The sequence below is a fragment of the Heliangelus exortis genome, chromosome 2 (assembly GCF_036169615.1).
Source record: "Heliangelus exortis chromosome 2, bHelExo1.hap1, whole genome shotgun sequence".
Classification (NCBI taxonomy): domain Eukaryota; kingdom Metazoa; phylum Chordata; class Aves; order Apodiformes; family Trochilidae; genus Heliangelus; species Heliangelus exortis.
The window spans coordinates 100,228,572-100,251,873 of NC_092423.1; the positions used below are offsets into that span (position 1 = coordinate 100,228,572).

At 38.4% G+C, this 23,302-nt stretch overlaps 1 protein-coding gene across 12 annotated transcripts in view; it reads right to left on the reverse strand.

Moving 5' to 3' along the window:
• Positions 1-23,302, reverse strand: part of PTPRM (protein tyrosine phosphatase receptor type M) — a 470,301-nt gene that overhangs the window by 139,522 nt on the left and 307,477 nt on the right. For 7 of the 12 annotated variants that reach the window (XM_071737188.1, XM_071737187.1, XM_071737185.1 and 4 more), the window contains one exon: positions 14,598-14,730. In XM_071737188.1, coding sequence (XP_071593289.1) covers positions 14,598-14,730 — 133 coding nt within the window. Of the gene's footprint in view, positions 1-7,070; positions 7,101-14,597; positions 14,731-23,302 lie in introns of all 12 variants that reach the window. The other 5 variants (XM_071737183.1, XM_071737189.1, XM_071737191.1 and 2 more) reach the window with 1 other exon arrangement.

Here is a 23,302-nt window from a genome sequence, read left to right on the forward strand (position 1 = left end):
ACTGATGAAATGGCAGGCTTTGCTGGGTTTGTAAGCACACTGCACAGCCTGTTCTGCTGTTTCCCTGCTTAATTAGTTTTTGTGAGGCTCAATTTCACAGCTGATATCATCTTCCTAGCTACATTTTGCATGTGGGCTATTGCCCTGAAATTAGTATCTTGATCAGATTGAGTTCTTGAAGACTCTCACAAATGGAGGCAGAGGGCCACAGTGACCAGGAGTGGTAGAAGAAAGCAGCTGAGGCATGGCTACTTCTTTTCTCATGCCAGAGTTAGGTAATTCATTGCAGAAAAACAGCAACCAAGAAGAATGTCAGAAAGAAAATTTGGAAATGAATTATAACTTTGGCCAGCTAGACACTATGGAAAGCAAATGGCCACTGCTTTTCCCTCCAGGGAGCTGGCAGTCTAGACTTTAAGGGAGCTCCAGGAATAAAATAGGATAAGACAGATAAGAAAATAAATGAAAAGGAGAAGGGAAAGAAGCCAAGATTAGAACATTTTCATTGTGAAATTAAAAGTGAACACTGACAGATGCTACCTTGAAGTGGATTATCATTAACCTGGCCATAACCCCTCCAGATAGGAGGTATTTCAGTCAATGTATCTCCTATGCAATTTAGGGGTCAGTGAAGAGTTACAGATAAAAGGCTCAAACAAAAATATAATCAGCCAGTAGAAGTTATTTCAATACTAATGAGTACAACACCTCAGTGCCTTTTGCCGTCATCACTCAACAGACACAAACATCCTGTTACAGTTGTTCTTACCTGTATCACAGAAGAGATTAAAACTGTGACTTAGACTAGATTCACCCTACGATTTATTTTACTCCTTTTTCTTCAAGTATTTTTACTGCTACTTGTCCCCCTTGATTCCAGGCATAATACAGATACAAGGCACCATTCACCTTATTTCTTTGAGTCCCACCTTTTGCAGACGTCTTCTGTTACCAGTTCAATATTTCATTAAACCATTTTGAAAACTAACTTCAATCTTTTAGAAAAAATACAGACCTTTAGCAACATAAATCCTTAAGTGAGTAGCTTCTTTACTATTAACGCATTTACAGTCACACAAAGTGTAATGGCAGGTCTGGGGTTTAGAGAAAGTGAGTTTCCAATGTCATTACTCCACATGCACAATAAATATTAACAGTAAATAATGAAAAATCTCCTTTCTATTTGGATATTTAAAAAGAGAATCTGAAGGCAATGCTGAGCTATCTGCATATACTGAAATGCAATTTCAGGCTAAAAAATAATGCATGAATCACACCTTTCCAGTCTCTTTGAAAATTTAATTCAACAGTAATGGTAGGTAATGGCAAAATCTCAGTGCCTAGAATGACTACTGTTGACAGTAAGCATGACTGATTTGGGAACCAAGTATTTTTAGAAGCTACAAACAACGTAAATGGGCTCATTGAGGAATTATTTCAATGGAAAATTTTCTAGAGAGGACAGTCCACCCTGGTAAACTGATTCCATAGCTGAACAAGACACAGTAGGGACATACCTGCCCCTACCTTCTCTACCCCTCCCAAATGCATGTATCATGTCTCGGTGTTATACATAATAAAGATAGGTTTTTGAGTTTATCCTACCAGACTATACAGAATCTACAATTTCTACAAGCAATACCATCATTCAATCCAAATCCTCGTATCTTAGTTTAGAAAAGCAAGACAAAGCTTTTCTTAACGTGGAAAGAACCCAGACAACTCTGGACTTCATAAGCATTTATTTTTCCTACAGTTACATTGGTTTACACACTACATGCCTGGTACCTTTGCAAAATAAGCACTGAAACTCTCCAAATCCCAGCTCATTTGCAAATTTACTGCTTGACACTGAGGGAGCAAGGACAGTAACTAAGTGTGATTGTGTGATCAGTATAGCAATCAATCATTTCTGATACTTCACCTCACTCACTCTGTAGTACCCATTTATTTTGAGAAAACAAAACTTGAAGCACATTGCATATCATGGTTTCTCCCTCAACACATCTGGGCTAATATGGTTTTGAACAGTCTGAGTAACTTTAGAAATAACTGTGGGTTTCCTACGTGCAGCTATTGGAAACATATTTTGGTGTGAGTATCTAAACATGCCTAAAACAGCTATTCCTCCACATCAATGATCTGATCTCTGTTGCACCTCACAAAAGCTATTTCATATAGTCATATCACTTCCCTGGAGGGCTCACAAACTTCAGAGAGAACTAATAAAATAAAAAAAACCCCAGACTTACTTACTGGTGGTCTGAATGTTAAGGAAATAATCAATTTTTTTTTACAGAGAAATGGGAATGTAAGCCTTGGCTACAAAGCAATACAATCAGATACAAAAGAATCAGAAGATACAGGGAATCAGTATAAGAAATAGTAACTTCAGACAGATTTTTTTTTTAAAGATGTGGTGTATTTTGACTAAAAAGTAAATTTCTAGTTCTGAGTTTGCTTAGTATATCCACATGAAAGCTAGAGATCATGCCTCTGTACTAAAAGTATATGGCACATAGCCCACTAATGCATTTTTCAGCAATGGTCATTAAGTAAAAGAGATGCAACAAAAATCATGGGACGTGGCCAAATAATTTAAGTCTAGTTCACAAGACAGTTAGAGAAATCCATGTTTATTTTGGGTTACATGATTCTATGATACCAGGCTATGTAACTATGCATAATTAAAGATCCAGAGGAGATCACAGGCTTAGTCTAACAGATTAAACACATCAAACAGTTCAAAGACATCCATGTTTTTCTGCTCAGGGCTCTCCTCCACCTGCAAGACACAAACTGATGAACCTGTCTCTTGTTCCAGGGACAGCTATAGTTGATAATACAGGACTGCTTCTAACCTCTCTCACTATTTTCAGATTCCTACAGAAGTTAACGATGTGACCAACCACTGCATATTTAGTGGAATTATCAAAAAAAACCCAAAACCTGTTTGGAAATTTTATGACTCTGATTATTAGGGTCATTTTGCAAACCTGTCAATCTTGTGCTTTCTGTCATAGGTAGTAGGTCAGCTGCAATTGGACTGTGGAAATGAGCCACAAACTAAGTCTCTGTAGAGAGCTCCAGAAGCCAGCACTGAAAATATGCTAGCAAAGCCAGGTACAGAGATAACTAAACTGAAAACAGACTCTCAGGCTCCTGAGCTTGTCTGATACACAAGCAAGTGACTTTAACTGGGCTTCAAATTATCAATTTCTCATGAATAAGAGCATATGGTTTTATTCACATTTCACATATCACAGAATTGTTCTGCTTTGAAAAGACCTTTAAGATTAATATGAAAAAGATGGTGTTTGTAAAATTCATCCTCTTGTAGGAGGTATTTTCTCCCCTGAGTCATATACGAAGTACTAACCAACAGGATCTCTAGTCCTATAGAGTCTATTTTTTAAAATTTTTCAACATCGTATTAGGCTTCTGGATTGGGGCTTCCATAAGTAAGTTGTACCTGTGATGCACCTCTGTCCTTAGTCACCTAACTAGATGATTAGTGCTGGGACAGACCATATCAGATTTTATACCATTAAGATCAACATTACTTACTCTTTTCTAATACCAGGCATTAATTGTCTACTACTTCCCTATTTCACCTTTCACAAGTCGAAATGACCTGTGAAAAGGCACAAAAATAGCACATTATGCACTTAACTTCTGTGCAGTACTGTTATTATGTAAGTATTTAATTTCAATAATAACCATAACATCCCATTTTGATATCAAGTTCAAACTGAGGGACATGAGCAGCTAACCTTCACAACTTTGTATTTTAATAGGGCACACACCCTACTTTTAGCAATGTAATGAAAGCTTTTCTGGAAAGCAACTTGTAACAGCTAAAACTAAAACTATCTGCCCCAGAATTTGGGGTAAATTGAGTTCCCCAAGCTCTGTATCAGGTGTCATTGTCTCATTTAAACTGAGATGGTCCAAACACTCATTTTGTTCATCTGGTGCTTGAATTTGCATGAATCTAACTCTGTTAGCTTCTCACTAATGATCAATGATCTCCAAGGGCAGAACCTTTATCAAAAGGAAAATCTCAGATATAGAAGTTAATGACCATCTGACAGCACAGTGGTAGTTGTTGTCACCTCAATGACAGGCTTGTCTATCTCATTTAACCATAATTACACAGTAAACTATTAATGTATTTTTCCTTCCCTGGCCAATGTTGCAGGGATTCTGCCCATCAGAAAATGTGTAAGGAGAAAGCAGAGCCATGCCAGCACTGGCTGCCCTGCTGAGAACAGCAGTCATTACAAGTGTCACTAACAACACCAGCTCCAATCTCTTTATTCCTACCTGGAACAGACAGCAATGGGCAAAAGACCTGCTGCAGAGTTAAGGAGAATTGTTAAGTTTGCTCTAATCTTAAGAACAAAAGAACTCATGGCCAGATAGAAAAAAAACAACTGCTGCCTGGCTGAGGTGAAATGTAAAAAATACATCAGTTCACAGGAAAGTGAGAGTGGGAGGAAAGGCACTGGGAGAGGCACTTAAGCCTATTAACAAGAAGCATAATTCTCAGTAGCAATGCTCAACTTCTTTTCTGTAATGTCTCTTGACTGGCTGACTAGTAAACACAAGACAAAATGGAAATAATTCTCTGCCAAATATGCACAGCTGTAGGTCCACCTCCAGTGATTCATCAGCAGATCTAGGCATCTGCCAAGTTTTTCTTTTTTAATTTTAATTTAGGATGGGTCTAGAGATTGCACTCTACTAGGGCAAAGGAGCCTTCAGCTCATAAGGAAAGCAGCTCACAAGACAATAACTATTTCAGTGCATAGATGCTTGCTTGGATGTCACAGCTTGCATTTACAATGACTAATCAGTAAATCTGAATACGATACTCAGTATAGAAGTGGTAAATTAGCAATGGCAGAGTACTTCAAATTATGTTTCTCAAAATACAGACCATTTTATAATCCATACCAACTTCCTCAGCTAAAAATAAAACTGGAATGAACTCTTCATTCATCTAAGATTTCCACCAATTTCACTGAAATTGCATGGTGCATAAACAGGTGGAGAATCTGGTCCAAAGTATCTTCTCCTACTGGGGGCTGATATTGTCTGTTCCTTTGAGGAGTCTATTTCTTTTGCCAGACAGGGAGCAAACCGATATCTACTCAAGACTACACAATTTATTTTGGAAGAATTAATGTACCCAAAATACAAATTTACTAAATTTGCATCAAATTAACAAAAAGACAGGTCTTTTCTTGAATTCAATGCACACAATCACACAATTGCACACAATCAAGAGCCCTATTCCATCCACCATTAACAGTCAATATGTGTGCAGGACAGGGGACAAAATCTGTTTGCAAAACCTACAGAAACATTTCAATTAATGTATTTTCTATTGCTATTTTTGTTCAGTGGAAGAGAAAAATATATATAATCTGATTTATCTGAATAATGAAATAATCTTTCATTTAATGTTCCATTGTTTCAATTTTGTTTTTTGACTTAGACTTGAGATATGACTCACATTGAAATATTAATTTAAACATTTACTTATTATGGAAGCAACATACTATATGACTTACTATATTACACTCTTTTGACATTTTAAAAACAACATTTAAATGGTTCCCAACTGATTTTTTGAAGGCCTATGTCATTGAAAATATGGTCTTTTTCTCCTGTGAGCAGAAACAATTTTTGAAATACCGTATCTGTGGGAATGATAATATTTTCTGACCTTCACATTAATACAGTGCTTTTAGAAAACATTTTTTAAAAGTGTACTACATACAAAGTGTCAAATAATGTTATAGTAAAACTGAATTACCAAGTAAATGAACAGTTTAAGTACATTCAGAAGTCTTAGGGAATTTCAACTAAGAGGTTTATAGTTTAGTTGCTCTAATTCATTTAGAGCATGATTCTGCTTACCATGTTTTCAGAATGGAAAACATTTATGAATTTTTTCTATAAATGAATGTTTGATGTTTTTTCCAAATATTAATAGAAAAAATATTTACCGAAAAAGACTGAAGAGCAACTAAAAAGGAACGAAAAACTTAATATTGTTTTTAATAAAAAGACATTACTTAAAATGTATTCCTTTAAAGAGCATGCTATTACCATATGTACCTGAAAACCAGTACTTCAGTCTGTCTCATGCAAGCAGCACCCCATTTTCTGTAACTATATAAAAATAACTCCTGCTTTCCCAAGAGTTTTAAGCCTGAGCTTCAAAGAAGAGATATCTACTGGACTGCTGTTTTTGGCTGCTGGTTAACAAGATTAAGCAAACTTAAATGCATCTAATTTCACAACTAAGCAAGACCCCAAATATTTTCTTAATCCAAAAACTGTCACGTACTCCTTGTACTTGAAAGCGAAAAAAGGTGAACAGCCTGAGAAAGGGATTTACTAAATTCACAGAAGAACCCTTCTCATTCATCACTTGATGACAGCAGAGAATGAAACAAAGGCTTTGGGTAAATAAAGAATCATATAATGGTATTACTAAGGACTGTATCAAAATGAAAAGTTATTACTTACTGAAAGTTATGCTTCAGCTTATCCTCATTTTTTAGTGCTGTCTCCTATTAAATCCACTCCAGTAATTGTAACTCATGACATTTGTGCATGATCATTATTCATGAAAAAGTAGTAATATGTACACAGCAACAAATTGAAATGCTTGTACATGTCTAACTGTTGCTATATTTTCAACAGAAAGAATGAGAAAGAAACCACTAAATATTCTAAAAATAGTTACTTAGGCACAAATTTCTCATAGACATGGTAGTGATATTTATACCCATTACTTTTCAGCTAAGAAAATTGGTTAAATAATGATATGCAGGACTCTAATGCACAGTATGAGGCATAAGAAACTGCTATAAAGCTAAATATTTAATTACAATATTGACCATGTTGGTTTGTTGTGTTTTTTTTGGTTTTTTTTTTGGTAAAACTTCTACAAAGTTTGTTTTTAGAGAGAAACTTTCAGTATTAGCATTCACAAGTTATGCATGGAACAACATGGCAGAAAGTGTGTCTCTGATGACAAAGAAGTTACTTACAGGTAATAAGTGTAGGAGTGATAGCTTCTTCTGCCATGATGGTGGAAGGATTAGGCAGTGTGGAAAAGATGAAATGGAAGGAAAGAAAAGCCAAATATTAATGTATGAAGAATCAAGATGAAAATGAGACCAGAACTGGTGACACAAATGCAAGAATGCATATCTGGATATACCATGCAATGTGTCTGGAGCAGACAGAGGACATATCCAATCTCCATACAACTTTAAGCAATACAATATATAATGCATCTCCAACTGTTAAATCAAACCACCTTAAAGTAATGTTAGGTATTTAATGTACATCTATCTCTGCATATACAACACACAAAACCACTCCCGAATTAAAGTGATAAAACACCTCCAACTGCATCTCAACTGAATTAGCAAGAGGACATGGATCTACTAACATGGTGCCAGAAGTTTAACAAGGCAGAAGTTCAGAACATATATTCAGTAGCTTCTCTTATAGCTACAGTACTGTAGAATATTTGGATATCTATTTCTTTATTTAAAAAAATCAGTCCTGTCATTGGAAGGACTAGAACTTGTTTCCACAGGGAACAAATCAGTGGCCACAGCTTTTTAACTTCTCAGCCTTTTTTAGCCCTACTTAAATTCAGAAGAAAAAAATTACTTGTCATGCGGATAAAAAGGCTATCCTTGCTGGCTAAAATGATCATGGTGGTATTTCCCCATGTGCCAGAGGAAAAAGCAATAACTGATCCTGTAATTATTTCTGCCCAGGTGAATGTCCCAGAGAACAAGCTGGAGACCTAGCACCATCATCTTGAGAAACATGGACCCAGTCAGCGTTTCCTCCATCACCTCTTACACACCTAGATCCTTCACCCAGACATGTTCTGCATGAGAACAAACTATAGAAACCCTCCAGCTACACTCTTTTGCTTTGCACTCTCTCTCCTCTGTTATAAGCCTGCTACAAGCAGGACCGCAACTCTCCAAAAGGGGCAAGTTCAGACCTAAATGAATTCCATATATTGACTGCAATTAAAAAGAGGCTGGAGATCTTAAAATATCTCTGAGCAGAATGTCAAGTTGCATTCACATTTTGGTAAGATAAAAGACTGAAAGGAACATGTAGGCATTTGTGATTTTTACAGCACATACATACAGCCCTTTGACTACAGAAGAAACATGTAAACAGGCCTTGCAAAGGACTATAACTAACATTAAGTTGCCTCTAGCTACATGCTTCAGGCATGCCTTTGAAAACTAGGCTTTCATCAAATTTTCTCTCTCATCTTCTTTGTGTGAAGATGCCGTTAGAAATATTTCCCAGTTTTTATTCCCACTTTTCTACTGCAAGCAGTATTGTTCAAATATAAGAGGCTAGATACTTCATGTCTAATCACGTGGCACATCTGCAAATATACACACTTGCTGAAATTGAGTTTTAAGATATGTATCTAAAATTAGAGTAAGGGGAAAGTCACAAAACACTCCTTCCACCAGCACCCCTCCCACTGCCCTCAGTAAGGAGGACAAGATCAGTTCCTGTCAAAGCAGATCAACTTACCTGCTCTACTAGAAAGGGGTTGTTTTCTGATTCAGTCCTAATTATATATCCTCCTGCCCTTCTTTTCAGAATTACTCATTCTCTCACTTTCATTTACAATCTCATGACACTGCCAACCCTGTTTCTTGCCATATGTTGCCACAACAGAGACTTAATATAATTAGTACAAATGCTCTCATACTTCTAAAAGATGCATAATAATTTGACAAACAACAATACATACAATTAATCAGTTAAGCTTTGCTGGTACTTATGAGAAGAATTCTGCCAAATATGTTATAATGATAGATTACACCTTATGAAAAAAATGCTAAAAATCCAGGAGCTTTAATTTGTGTAAATGTCTCATTAAAAATTTGTTCAAGATGGGAAAAATTAAAAGTCTCACGCTCCAGTTATTTTTATATTGTTACAGTTGTAAGATTTTCCAAATAGCAGTCCTTGAGAAAGAACACTATGATTTTTGACACTGAAGAACACCAGACACTGAAAATAACAGGTAAAAAGAATAAATTAAAAACCTACAGAAACAGATTTTAGAGTTTCAAGTCCTCAGACCACATGCAAAAGCACCGTTCGTAATTGAAAAGATTGAGCTTTTTAAAGAAATAGGGACATGTTCCATTTCATTTGCTACACAATGTATACAAACTTCTCTGTGTATGAAAAGTTTTTTTATGTTAAAGAGAGTGACCCAAAGATTTTGGCTAACCTTGGCTGAATTTTCTGTGCATGGCTCTTCAGTCAGTCACTTTCCCCTGGAGATTTTATTTTATGTCAAGAAATTGTTTCTATATATAGTGATAATGAAATTCTCTATTCTATCTGACAGGAGTGAAGACAAATAAATTTCATAAATATCACTTTCAGAATAAGTTCCCAATATAAAATGTATCAAAACCAATGCAGCTGGCTCCAGGAAGGTTTTCCCACTAAAAGGGAAGACTTATGGAAATGTATAATTACCACAGTCTCCCTTTTGTAGCTGGGCAGGAAGGAAAAGCAACATTCAGGTGTAGCACTGGAAGAAGACAGCAGTTTTCCTTCAGTCCTATTATCTCCAGTTTCTATCCTAGCCACTTTAAATTGTTGGCAAAGGTGTATAACTTAGCCTGATTTGCTATCAGGGAATGAGAATAATGTTTTCCCAGCACAGCTCCACTGAGTGAGTGTAAAAGCCTTCCTTATCCACTGCCAAGAACCTGAGACTCTTGAATTAAACAGATGCCACAATTACATTAGAAACTACAGGAAGGTTCAAGCATAGAGACAACTGAAAACAGAAATTAAGGCTAGGCAAAATAAAATAACTTTTTTTTTTATGGATAAATGCAATGATCAGAAAAAGTCCATTCTCCAACTGTAGCCAAAGCCAATGTAATTACATTTTGATAACCAGTTCCTTACTGAACCCCTACTGCTGCAGCAATATCCTAGCCCTGAAAAAAATGGCTGCCCAAAGACATATATACTTTTAGAGCATACCTTGAAACAGTAAATCTGATACTGCAACTTCTGCATACTTTTTAAACTTAGCTGAAATGAAATATATAAAAAAAAGTAAAACCAGAAAGAATACAGCAGTAAGCTTTGATGTAATTGCTATTGCTTTTCCAAAGGTTGTGGCAACAGTTCTCATTTTACACTGGTCTACTTTAAGTTGACCTAAAGGTGAATTTACTTGCTGCATCATTTATTTACTTATTTTATTTTTAATAAAGTCCTATGCAGGTATATCAAAGACTCAGAAAGGACCTTGATTGAGATTTAACATTCAAGATCAGATTAAAAATCCACTTTATTGTGGACCAAGTGTGGAAACACATGAATTGGTTTCACTGACTTTGTATTAACTCTTACATGAGAGATTCAGGGCACAGCTGAAGGAAAGAGCACAGAGGAAAACCTACCAGCAATATTCTAACTTAAGAGAGAAGAGTCATCTCACTGATATTACCATATTTTATTAAGAAAACCTTGCAGGTTGCTAGCCTGCATTACATGACATCTTCGTGTAGGAATGTGGTTGAATGGATAAGATAGAACAGAACACTTAAAGAATTTTGAACAACCAAGTGAGGAGGAAAACAAGAAAGCACCAACAGTCTTCCCCTGACCCAGATGACAGGCATAGAAATTTGGTTTCCTTTAGTCAAAGTGTGAGCATCTACACAGAAAACATTTTAGCACCCGTGATGTTCCTACTTAGTCAGGGCATTCACTCAATGGTGACTCCATCCCACACACTGAAGGCAACCTTATCTCTCTGGGTCCCATTTTACAACCTAACTACTTCAGAAGACCACTGTATAGTGAAATTAATCAGGAAACCTAATGACTATAGATAGTTACAAAAACTCTCTACCTACTGCTTTGACAAACCCCATATCCAAAGCACATCTTTGTAGGCAGCAGGTGGCAGGACCTGGGGAGCCAAGGAGTTCCTGGCTCTCTGCCTGTGCCACAATTTTTTCAGTGGCGGCAGCTTCAGTGGGTTTACTGGCAGTAAGACCCATCTTTTGACAAGAGGCTTAGCAATGTAAGTAATAAGAGAAAAAAGGGGTCTCTCTTACCCTAATTTCTCGAGTTCCGGAAGAAAGATGAGAAGTTCACTCAGAGAAGAGGGTTTAGACGAGAGTCTATGCCCGCATTCTCCACCAGATGTAGCAGGAGATGAACTTCGAAGCGATGATAGGCTCTGAGTGAGGACAGGATCAGTAGAGGACTGGCCTCCAACCAGCACGGCTGCTGACCTGCTTCAGAGTGAGCCCTTTGCCAGTCTCAGGCCCCACCTTTTATTGGCCCTTGATCTTTGAGCATGCGCACTTGGGCCAACCCTAACTGGGCACAGGTGAGGCTGAGCACCGACTGAGCTCATTACTCGGCAGGTCCTGCCACCTGCTGCCTACACATCTTTGCTTCACTGAAAATTTTGCTTTGAGTCTTGTCTAAAAAAATTAAAATCAAAGAAGTTAATTTATGAAAATCTGTGGTGCCTGGCACCAACCAAGCCAAGAATGGTTGCTGGCTGAACTGAAGTGGCTATTAAAGGAATATGATGGATAAAGAAATGGTTACCATGTATGGTGAAACTACTTTTCAATCTCTTGACAATGGAAAGAAATGGTTCGAAATTTAGTTAATTAACCACTATGAAGCCCCAGAGACAGAGACAATTTAATCTACTGCTGAGGAACAGAGATCAAGTCTACAAGGACCCATTTCCATGAAAGAATGAGTTAACACACAGTATGTGCCTTAGGATATGCTCTGGGACAGTGGAGTGTGAATAAGATATTGCTGTAGCCAACTGCAAGAAAGAAAAGTTTCAGAGCATGTAGAATCAGTGTAGTGAAACTTAGCCCTGTAGTCCAAAGAGTCTGCACATAATAGTGCAGAGAGGAAACTGGTTCTCAGGGGAGAGGTGCCACTGAATGACAAGGTGCTATTTGATTTTGCAATCAGATCTTCATGCCAGTAAAACTCCTGATAAAGTGAACAAAATAAAATGATCAAGTGCAGGAGTCAAATGACAGCCTAGCTTGATAAGACTGTTTCACAAAGTAGCACCTAACATATCATAAAACTGCGAAAACACTACAGTTATACTAAGCTTGCAGAATGATTTATACATTTTCTTCAAATGCATAATGTATACACAGTAACTGAGCCAAGGTGAAACCATAGGAGCTCTCAGTAGCATAGTGAATTAATGTACCTATAACAATCTACTGAACGAATGGTTCATCTTTAGCTTAAGTCATGGGAGTAATTGTATTCAAAACCTTCTATGATGCAGCATCTGTTTTAGAGGTCTGGGATATGACGTACCTACCTCCTGAAACTCTCATTAAAGCCTAGTCACATCCTGTTACACAGATGAACTGTTCTTACTTTTTAATATTCACTTCAACTCCTTTCATGGTTTGTTTTGTTCAAGTTTGTAGAATCATATGTTTAAGTCATTGGTGTCATTCTTTGCATACTACACAATGAAATTTTATGTATTTGGCAAATTTGTTCCTGGACTTGTATTTTCAATAGTTTCATCTCTGTCACAAGCAGATTTATTCCAAACCCTAAAAAAAGCTCACGTAATGCACTTTTCTTCTAACAACAGAATTACTATGAATAATAATTACTGTGCCATGGTATACAGAAGGAACCAACTATCCTTCTGAATTAACATGCAAACACTTAGGATTCAAGCCTTCCTGTCTCTAACAATTAAGATTATCAAAAAGCTCCTCCCTAGAGAAAGAAGCAAGAGCTGGTACAGCATCCATTTAGCCAGAGACCCTGACACCTTATTTACTTTGAAACTATTCAGATCATTTTGTAATGTTGTCCCTTCAAGATTAAGAAGAACTTGTGTCCTTTGGGTGAATATATTCTACCTTTGGCACAAACACTTAAGGAGAGGGTCAGAACTGCAAGAGAGTGATGAATGCTGGTCAGGAATTGAGCAGCCAGACAATTCAAGAAGCCTTCCTTCCTGCATATCAAATGCTGTGTCTGACCCTAGGGAGGACTTTGGGAGTTCAACTGTTAAAACTGAAGGTATGAATGATGCAAAAAATCCGAAGTGGAAAGAAAAAAGTACTCCAGTGTTAGAACAGACTTTACCTCTGCCACACTTTACTTTATTGAGATTTGGCTACTGGGTCAATTTCATTGCCTCTGCAGACAGGGGCTTCAGATTCAGTCTCTTTAGTAGGGTAGCTTTTGACTACTTTACCTCCCTCTTGTAGGTAGGTAGCCTTTGTGTACCTCTTTACCTGGCCCTCAGCCCTGGACACAGCTCATCTTTCTTTGCACAGAGCCCTTCTAACTCATGGCCCTGCCTCTGTCTTCAAAAGTCCGAAGCAGCTGCTGCTTTTGCCTGCCCTGCTGCACTGTCAGGCAGCTGCCTCCTTAACTGTGCACCTCCACTGTTCAAATTCAGGAAGAATTTTAGGCAGCTCAGGGGTATGAACTACCTCCAGGCCTGCCAAACTGGTTAAAATATACTTCAATCACATAGTGTTGGGATTACCAAAATCAGGCCCAGATTTCTTGCAAAGGAAGAAAAGGGGATGGACACAGGGTGAATGGCAAGGAAATGAGGGTTTATAGTACAGTAAGAAGACTGTGGCAGATTTGGAAGGTAATACTAATGAGCCAGCCCCTCTGTACAGCTCTCACACATTCCCAGCCCCTTTTATTCAGCTACAAATCTTGCATTGCTCAGGATACAACCTAGAAACTTGATTATATTTACTAATGAATTTCTTCAATTCTAGACCTAGCTTCTAACATCACATGGAATTTCTTCTTACCTGTTTCACCTCCCTAGCTATGAGATATTTTTCCTTTTACAGTGTTGAGAAAGGTCACCAAGTTTAAACAGGTATTTCTAACGTTGTAGTGGTTTTCAAATAATACTCAAAGCAATAAAATCTCTATACATGTGTGTGCTGAAATAGCACTGGGAAACATTCAGCATCATTGTAAAATTTTAATTTCTTTTCAGGGAATGAAGTTTATGGATAACAATACAGACCACATTCTTAGCACTAATTACCTTAGCTCTAGCTCCTGTTTGACTGAGGAGTTCTTTTACATTGAAGAATGACACTTCATCTACCTTTCATCTGATCTGTTGAATAGAGTGGAGACTCACACTGTCAGCACAGAGATACCCTTCTATTATTAGAGTCTGCCATGCAGTACTAATGCATAAAGTGCTAGAATCATTAAACTCAAGTTGTTTTTCTTCTATAACAAAGCCACAAACATTAACTCAGAGAAAATGCTAAGGGCTGAAACAGATATTGCAGTGTTATTAAAACTCAGCAAAGCTTTAAAGGTGGAAGGGAGAAATACTTCCTGAAGTCTGTGCCAAAAAGCACAAAGATGTCTGGATATTTTCACCAGTATCAAACTGAGAACTTCTGCAGGAGATGCTGTGATATGAACATGTACATGGAAAAGATAAACCAATTGCTCACCTTTTCTTCATTACCAGCACAACTCCCAGAAATATAATGACGAACAGCAAGATGCCTGCAATGACTCCAGCAATTTTGACAGTATGGTCAGTCTGATTCTCAGGTTCTGGGTCTGGTTTTCGAGTAGCAGCACCTATGGCATCAGTAAAAGGAAAAAAGAGGAGGAAGGAGAAGAATAAGGATGTTATTCTTTTTATGTTTATATATTTAACCTACCAATGTCATTAGTCTTACCCAGGGCCAACAGGTATCAATGCTTGCTCTTCTAACAAAAAATCCTTCTTTCATATGCATTGACAGGAATATAATTCTTCATACTGTTCCATGACATTTTGCTAGACCACAACACAGGTGGGATACCACAGTGAGCCCTCACCTTTTTAGAAGAGCCTCTTCACAGATTCACCAAGTTCCATATTTGTATTATCAGTGCTGGCTCCCTTTTCTTTCTGCCATTTAGAAACTTGCTCACAACACAATAACTATCCTAAGCCTTTATCCAAATTTGATTTGCTGGAACATTTTCCTCAATTACTTTTCATAAATGAAGCTGTAATTCCATAACATATTAGCTTGAACACCTGGAAAAGTGAGATAAGCTCATTTACCATGCATTTTAACCGCAATTGTTTTTTACACAATAGTGCTTTTTTTTTTTCCTGCCTTTGGAAATCTAAATCTAGGTCACATCTGGTAGGCAAAAAGACTCCTTCTAAGCAATTTATTCACAAAGTGGGAAGCAGCTGATGATCACACCACTGGCACCCACATTTAATATCTGTTTAAATGAGATAACCAGTGCCTTACAGCAGCTACTGTCTTAGCTCTTCCAGCTTCTCCATTTAAAAAAAAAATAACATCGTTTGTACTGTTTACTGTATAATGTGATGGAATGTCAAATCCATGTCTCATGAAATATCCATTTCCTCTGCTAAATGAGTTCAGGATGAAAAATGTTGAGGAAGCAACATTAAATTCACTAAACTGATTTTATTTTTTTATGGACTTTCAGTTTTTTTTAATCAAAACATGACAGTGTTCATCATTTGAGGCACCATGCCATAAAGTGGACACAGGGATTTATGGATCACTTTCCTGCTATAGCTTTTTTGGGAAGGAAGAAAGAATAGTAAAGTCTAAGTGAAGTGCAATATTTTTAGACCAACTTCTTATATCACTTTCTGGGTTTCAAAACAGATTTTGAAAGCACCAGCTATATTTTACAATTTTACATGTGTTACTTTTTTTTTTTTAAGAAAGAAGTTTACATGCAGAGATATTTTCTGAAAAGTCCAATGTAAACATTTCCAACTTTCCTTCTCAGTTGTAAACAGGATATTGTAATATGGGTAGGACTTCTCAGCACCCATATTTATACTTTTGCCTGCATCTTCAAAACTCCCTACTACCAAAAATGCCAGGAAAACCTGTCAATTTTTTATTGCTGCCAGACAAAATGCTGGCGTTTAAACAAAATATATCTAGTGATAGCTGCAGGAACCATTTTCTGTGGAAAATTCTGACCACAGCACTTGGTGTGAATGCTAAGTCAGAGAAGATGATCTGCTGCCTATCTCTGTCCCCAGCCCCAGTAAAATATTAGTTTACTAGCAATAAACTTCAATTCTGAATTAGTAATATTCTTAACCTGTGTAAGTACAGGTAAGAGAATACAGCTCTATTTTCTTCAAGGCAGATACATACAATTCTGTTCTATAGGAGTTGTATTTTTATTTTTCTTATGTCATATATAAATCATCTTGTTAAACTTAATATTGCTGTAATCTGCATGACACAAAGGAGTGTAGCAGATATTTAGAAGACATCTAGAGTATCTTAGTGCAAAAGGTGGATGTTAGTTGAGTTTGGTAAACAGAGGCAGTGAATCGAGTAGGATGCAAATGGTAAGACATGATAAGGATTCCATAATCCTCTTTGCAATCTAAAACCCAAGCAAGCAAGGAAGAATGAAAAGTCAACAAGAAGCAGCTTCTTTTTGGATATAATTTCTATGTCTTCCAATATTTATTTTTTGTTATCTCCTTCAAGAGTAGTCAGCATGGATTCAGCGAGGGAAAGTCATGCTTGACCAATCTGATAGCCTTTTATTATGGCATAACTAGATGGATACATGAGGGAAGGGCAGTTGAAGTGGTCTGAAGTGGCTTTTAACACTGTCTCTCATGGCATCCTCACATACAAACTTGAGAAGTGTGGACTGCACGATTGGGTAGTGAGATGGATTGGGAACCAGCTGAAGGACAGAGAGTTGGGGTCAGTGGGGCTGAGTCCAGCTGAAGGCCTGTGACTTCAGGGGTCAGAACTGGGTCCAGTGATGGAGTGTTTCATTAGCAAGTTTGCTGATGATACAAAACTGGGTATGGCTGACAGGCAGAGGGCTGTGCTGCTATCCAGCATGGGGGGAAGTGTGGATGTGTCACGGTTTAACACTGGCCCGGCAATTAAACCGAGTGACAGACGCTCTCTATTAATCTCTCTCTCGTCCCTTATAAGAAAGGAGAGAGAATAAGGGAGAGAGACTTATGGGTTGGAAACTAAACTACACAACTTTAATGAAACAGGAATGATAAATAGGAAAAATTAATAAATATATACAAATATACAAGAAAATGGATACCACATTCCTCCCCCCTTTCCCCCAATAGCTCTCACGTCACCACCGAGGCTGCAGGGCAGCTCTGGGAAAGTCCAGGCTGGACTCCTGGAGTCGGCAGCAGTTGGGAACTGGAGGCAGGAACACACAGATAAGGGCTGGCACGGATCAGGACCACAGGCAGGCAAACGGATGGGATCCTTCCAGGGTGCTGGGGTGAAGGAAAGGGAAGCAGGAAAGGCAGGCAACCGGAAGCTGGAAGCATGAAATCTGGCTTGGCCCTCGTGGTCCCTCAAATTTATACTGAGGATGACGTATATGGGATGGAATACTCTGTTTGGTCAATTCTGGCATCTATCTTGTCTGTTCCTCCCCAAAGGAGGGATGCAGGTGGGATCTCTTTATATTTTCCTCAGAGCTGAGCAGTGTCCTTGGCTCTGCATACCAGTCTCTAGCAGTAACTATAAACATCAAGTGTTATCAGTCCTAGAAACACACACTGTCTGAGAAACTTGCTGTTAATTTCAGCAAGTGCAACTACTTACAAGAGACTTAGCTAAAAGCAAAAGTACAAGACAGAAAATCACCTCTATCCTGGCCCAAACCAGGACAGGATGAGCTGGAAGGCAGGAGGGCTCTGCAGAGGGACCTGGACAGACTGGAGAGTTGGGCTGATTCCAACAGGATGAGGTTCAACAAGGCCAAGTGCCGGGTCCTGCACTTTGGCCACAACAACCCCATGGGGAGCTCCAGGCTGGGCACAGAGTGGCTGAGAGCAGCCAGGCAGAAAGGGACCTGGGAGTCTGGATTGACAGGAAGCTGAACATGAGCCAGCAGTGTGCCCAGGTGGCCAAGAAGGCCAATGGCATCCTGGCCTGTATCAGGAACAGTGTGGCCAGCAGGTCCAAGGAAGTGATTCTGCCCCTGTACTCAGCCCTGGTGAGGCCACACCTCAAGTCCTGTGTCCAGTTCTGGGCTCCTCAGCTTAGGAAGGAGATTGAGGTCCTGGAGGGGGGTCCAAAGGAGGGCAACCAGGCTGGTGAAGGGACTCGAGCACAGATCCTATGAGGAGAGGCTGAGGGAGCTGGGGGTGTTCAGCCTGGAGAAGAGGAGGCTCAGAGGAGACCTCATCACTCTCTACAACTCCCTGAAAGGAGGGTGTAGCCAGGGGGGGTTTGGTCTCTTTTCCCAGGCAACTCTCAGCAAGACAAGAGGGCACGGTCTCAAGTTGTGCCGGGGGAGGTTTAGGTTGGACATTAGAAAGAATTTCTTTACCGAGCGGGTGATCAGACATTGGAATGGACTGCCCCAGGAAGTAGTGGATTCTCCATCCCTGGAGATATTTAAAAAGAGACTGGATGTGGCACTCAGTGCCATGGTCTGGTAACTGCAGCGGTAGTAAATCAAGGGTTGGACTTGATGATCTCTGAGGTCCCTTACAACCCAGCCAATTCTATGATTCTATGGAGAACACTAATGAATTTCAAAAAGAGTAAGTGTAGAGTATTCACATCTGGGGAAGAACAACCCCATGAACCAGTACAGGTTATGGATCGACTTGCTGGAAAGCAGATCTGAGGAAAAAGACCTGGGAGTCATTGCGGACAACAGGCTCACCATGAGCCAACAATTTGCCTGCACAGCCAAGAGGGCCAGTGCCATTCTGAGGTGTATCAAGAAAAGTGTGACCAGAAGGTCAAGGGAGGTTATACTCCCCCTTTACTCTGCTATGGTGAGGCCTCAGCTGGAGTATTGTGTGGAGTTCCGGGCTCCCCAGTTCAAGAAGAACAAGGACCTAATGGTGAGAGTCCAGCACAGGGCCACTATGATTAAGAGACTGAAAACATTTGCCCTACCAGGAAAGGCTTTGAGAGCTTGGGCTGTTTACCTTAGAGAAAAGGAGGCTGAGGGGGTTCTATATCTAAAGGGTGGGTGTCAGGACAATGGGGCCAGACTCTTCTCTGTGGTGTCCAGCTAAAGAACAAGAGATAATGGTCACAAACTGGCACACAAGAGATTTAACCTGAATATGAGAAAATACTTCTTTACTCTGAGGCTAACAGAGCACTGGAACAAATTGCCCAGGGAAATTGTGAAGTCTCTATCCCCAGAGACATGCAAAACCTGTCTGGATGTGTTCTTCTGTAATCTGCTCTAGGGGATCTTGCTCTAGCACAGGGGGTTGGACTAGATGGTTTCCAGAGGCCCCTTGCAACCCCTATCATTCTGCAGTTCTGTGATTTGGTGTGTTTCAGGATATGTCACCCTACTGGAATACTCACTGATAATGCCTTCTTAAAATCAAATTCTGCCTTCTGCTTTCATTCCTCTCATTCCAGTGCTAGTTTTCAGATCATGAATGATAAAAAGTAAGCGAAGGCAGCTTTGCTACCTTTTCACAAAGAACTCTTAACCATCCAATGTGTTTTATCTCAGTGTCATGCCTTTCTTTGACAGAACAGGGTCCTCACTTTAGAGGAACTATATAGACTTATAGTATGCAGATAAGATAAAATAAAATCATATTCAGAGCACACATATTTTCTGCATATCATTGAGCAGAACTTTCATGAAATGCCTTCAATGACACAAAGTGTTACTCTCTTGGGAGTCATGAACAAGCTGGAGAATCCACCTCTATTGCAAATTCTCCTAAAAACAAAGCCTACACAATGAGGGGTAGAGAGCCTAATATCAGGGTGCTGAAACTTCCATGTTGCAAAACCTATTGATTATTCAATTGAGGTTTTCCTCAATTTGTTTAAGAAAAGTGCATGCAATGCCACTCTGAGTTAGAGACAGAGCTTCCCATCATGATGGATTTAGCCTCATTCATAGTAAAGATTGTATTAAACAGTATTAAACACAATGTTTGATATGCCTTTTAATTGGCATGCTTACTATTAATTATTATAAAAAGACCATTATTGGTATTGTCTCACTCTTCCTCTATTTCTACTCAGTATCTCATTCATTACCTGGCAAAATTTTGCTCCTTTCCTGGTGTTGGTGGGTTCCAAAATCCACTGGGATAAAAGAACCAAATTTGCCACCTTTCATCTTTCTTGAGTACCCTTTGAGTCTCTTAGTATTAGCAATTCTGGATAAAATTTCTTCATTTTATTTAATACTGCTTATTCCTTTAACATATTTCAGTTTTTCTACATCAGGATTGTAACTATGTCTCCCCGCTTTTTATACCCTTAGCATTCTGCTTGGTTTTATTTCACTATTATAGGGACACTCAATAGGTCACTGACACGTTGTTCACAGTAAAACCTGCAGTGCAGTATTCAGTTTTGAACCCTTTACTAGTTAAAAGTGATTTAAACTTACCTCTGCTGAATACTACATACCATTTATCCAGACTAAAATTTGACTTGGCACTACCTCTTTATTCAGATTGCTTTTGTCCTACTGAAATTCTTCACAGTCCTGTGTGAATTCTACCAACCCACAGTACCTACCATCATACTCAAGAGCTGTGGCCCCAACTCTTACATGTGCTTAATACACATTCTGTACAGCGTATAATATCAATCCACTGAGTGCATTAGCTACAATAAAAGCTGGCAGTTTACTTCTCTCCAGTTTTTGCCTGATAGGTAGATTTTGTTCCAGAGTAATATTTATCTCTCACCTCATAATTACTTCTAAACCGACTTTTAACCTATAGCCACACAGGCAATTGGACTGGCACCATGGAAAGAAAGGTGGCCCATATGTAAGGGGATTGAAGCAGCAAGGAGAAACAGTCCTGAAATGTGTTTTGCCAGTTTGTGGTTTTAGTGTTGTTTGTGTGTTTTCAAGACAAATTTGGGAAATTACTACTGCAAGTCTGAAAAATGCTGCCTCGGTTATTTAACTTTTACAGAAATAGTGTTAAATATTTGTTATTGTATCACGATACTAGAGTCCTGGCGTTTTATTCTTTTTTTATTTTTGTTTCACTCTGTTTGTCTAATGTAGTAATATTTAGTTTCCTTGATCACTCTAGATCTTTTAAAAATATATAGCTACAGGATGAGTTCTCTATCACTAGTAAAATATCTCTTGTTAGTGACAGACTGCATGTTGTCTACAACAGCTGAGCTAAGCCCACTGCATTTTTCTCACAACAGTGGAACTAGTTGGGGGGCTTGTTTTTTGATTGTTTGGGGTTTTCTGTTTGTTCTTTGTTTTGTTTTATTTATTTTGATTTGGGGTTTTTTGGGTTCTTTTTGTTCATGGTTTCTGGTTTTTGCACACAGAAGCCTGAGTTGAAACTTGAACAATAACCTCACTTTTTTCTTACTGAAACTGTCCTGGCTGGCATGGTTAAAAGAATCAAGGCCAAACTGACACATACACTACAGTCCACCTCCAGAAAGGCAACAGGTCAGTAAAGAGCAGTGAGTGCAGGACAGCTCAGGGGAGATGCTTAGAAAATGAAAGGACAAGTAGATGTTTCCTGCCAGTTTAAAAAGGATGAAGGTGCTGGCTTTGGAAAGCCCTCACTTGATGAGAACAAACTAGAGTGCTTCCTTCCAGAAGTGAAAACCAAGAGATATGCTTATTGATAAACCCCAGGGTGTTGCTAAACCCAGCAAACAAAGCGGAAGACAGTAACATTTGGTTCAATACCCTTGGTTCTTTACTTTTCTAATTAATCTCAAGTATTCCAATCTCATTTTTATTTACTTATTGCCCATTCTTTAAAATGTGATTGTTTTTTTCTTCACTTAGATAAAATTGCATTCAGTTGGCCTTATTTATGATTTTCTCTCACAGATACCATTTTGTTTGGTACTTCTCAAGACACAGTGACAATATTTTTAAGTACATGAAACACTTAAAGATTTTATTCCATTTATTTTTGAATCTCAGACCTATTCCATTAGTTTTTTTCCTAATATTGAAATCTCCTTTTCTGAAGTTAAGTGATTACTCAGACACTTCTCAGCATTGTGAGAACTGAGAACTGAATTATACTCAAGTTGCTAGTACTTAGTGTCTTCCATACTGCAAATTCTTAAATTACTTCATGCAGTGAAATTTCTATTTCTGTACCATGGTTTAGAAAGCTGGGTAAAAGAAAAATTCCTCTCCCTTTGAAGAATTTCTAGTTCTCATCAGAGTTTTACAGCTCTGGTATTAGTACCATAGGAATAATTTGTGCTTTTCAGAAAATGGTTCTTCACTTCCTTGGGTGGAAAACTTCTCTTTACTTTCTCACTCAAAAAACACAAGTGCCATGTTATTGATAAACCCTAAAATTCCATTAAAAAATAATCTGTAGGTAGCTTACGGACAGAAAAGTTTGAGCAGAACTATTCCTTGTTAAAATGGAAGCTAAGACTATTCATAGAATGAACTAGCTAAGGAAAATACCATTCTTTTAACTTATATGACAGCATTATCTTGTTTTCCAAAACCAGTAAAAGAAATGGACCCCTACCAAACTGAATGAAACCTCTCACTCCTCACTTTGTAAATGATCTACCTTGGGCCTTGCATCTCAATGTTTTTCTGTCCCTTCCAAAAAATTACTTAGAAATGACTGACCACTGCACAAAAAAGAATGACCAATAAAATAACCCTGGTTCACTAGTCCAGGATCCGCTAGTTATACTTTCAAAGAAAGGGAGAACATTAATGCTGTCAGTACTAAAAACTACCTGTAGGTTGTTTTGGCTAAAGTCAAGAAATTTTGACTTTGAGAAAAGAAATATTCCCTTTCTTTATTTACCTAGGCTGGTTTGGATTGGTGTTGTTTTTTTTTTTAATGCAGTAAGTGCAATATCACTTCTCAGCACCCACTTTTAACTTATTTCACAGAGTGTGTCAGGAAAATTAAGCATTATATTCCTGTGTGACAGCTGGCAAAACCCATGCAAAATGGTACAAGGCAGAAAGGATGCAGATAGATGTGATTGCTCCCTTGGAACACCCATCAGTAAAGTCCATTCATCCCTGCCACAAAGTAAGACTGAAAAGATCAGAGAACTTGGCTTTAAGGACTCTGCTCATACTCTCCAAGGACAACACAAATTACAAAGGCTGCTACCATTATTACTCTCTATTTTTGTATGATAGTAGGATCTAGAAGCTC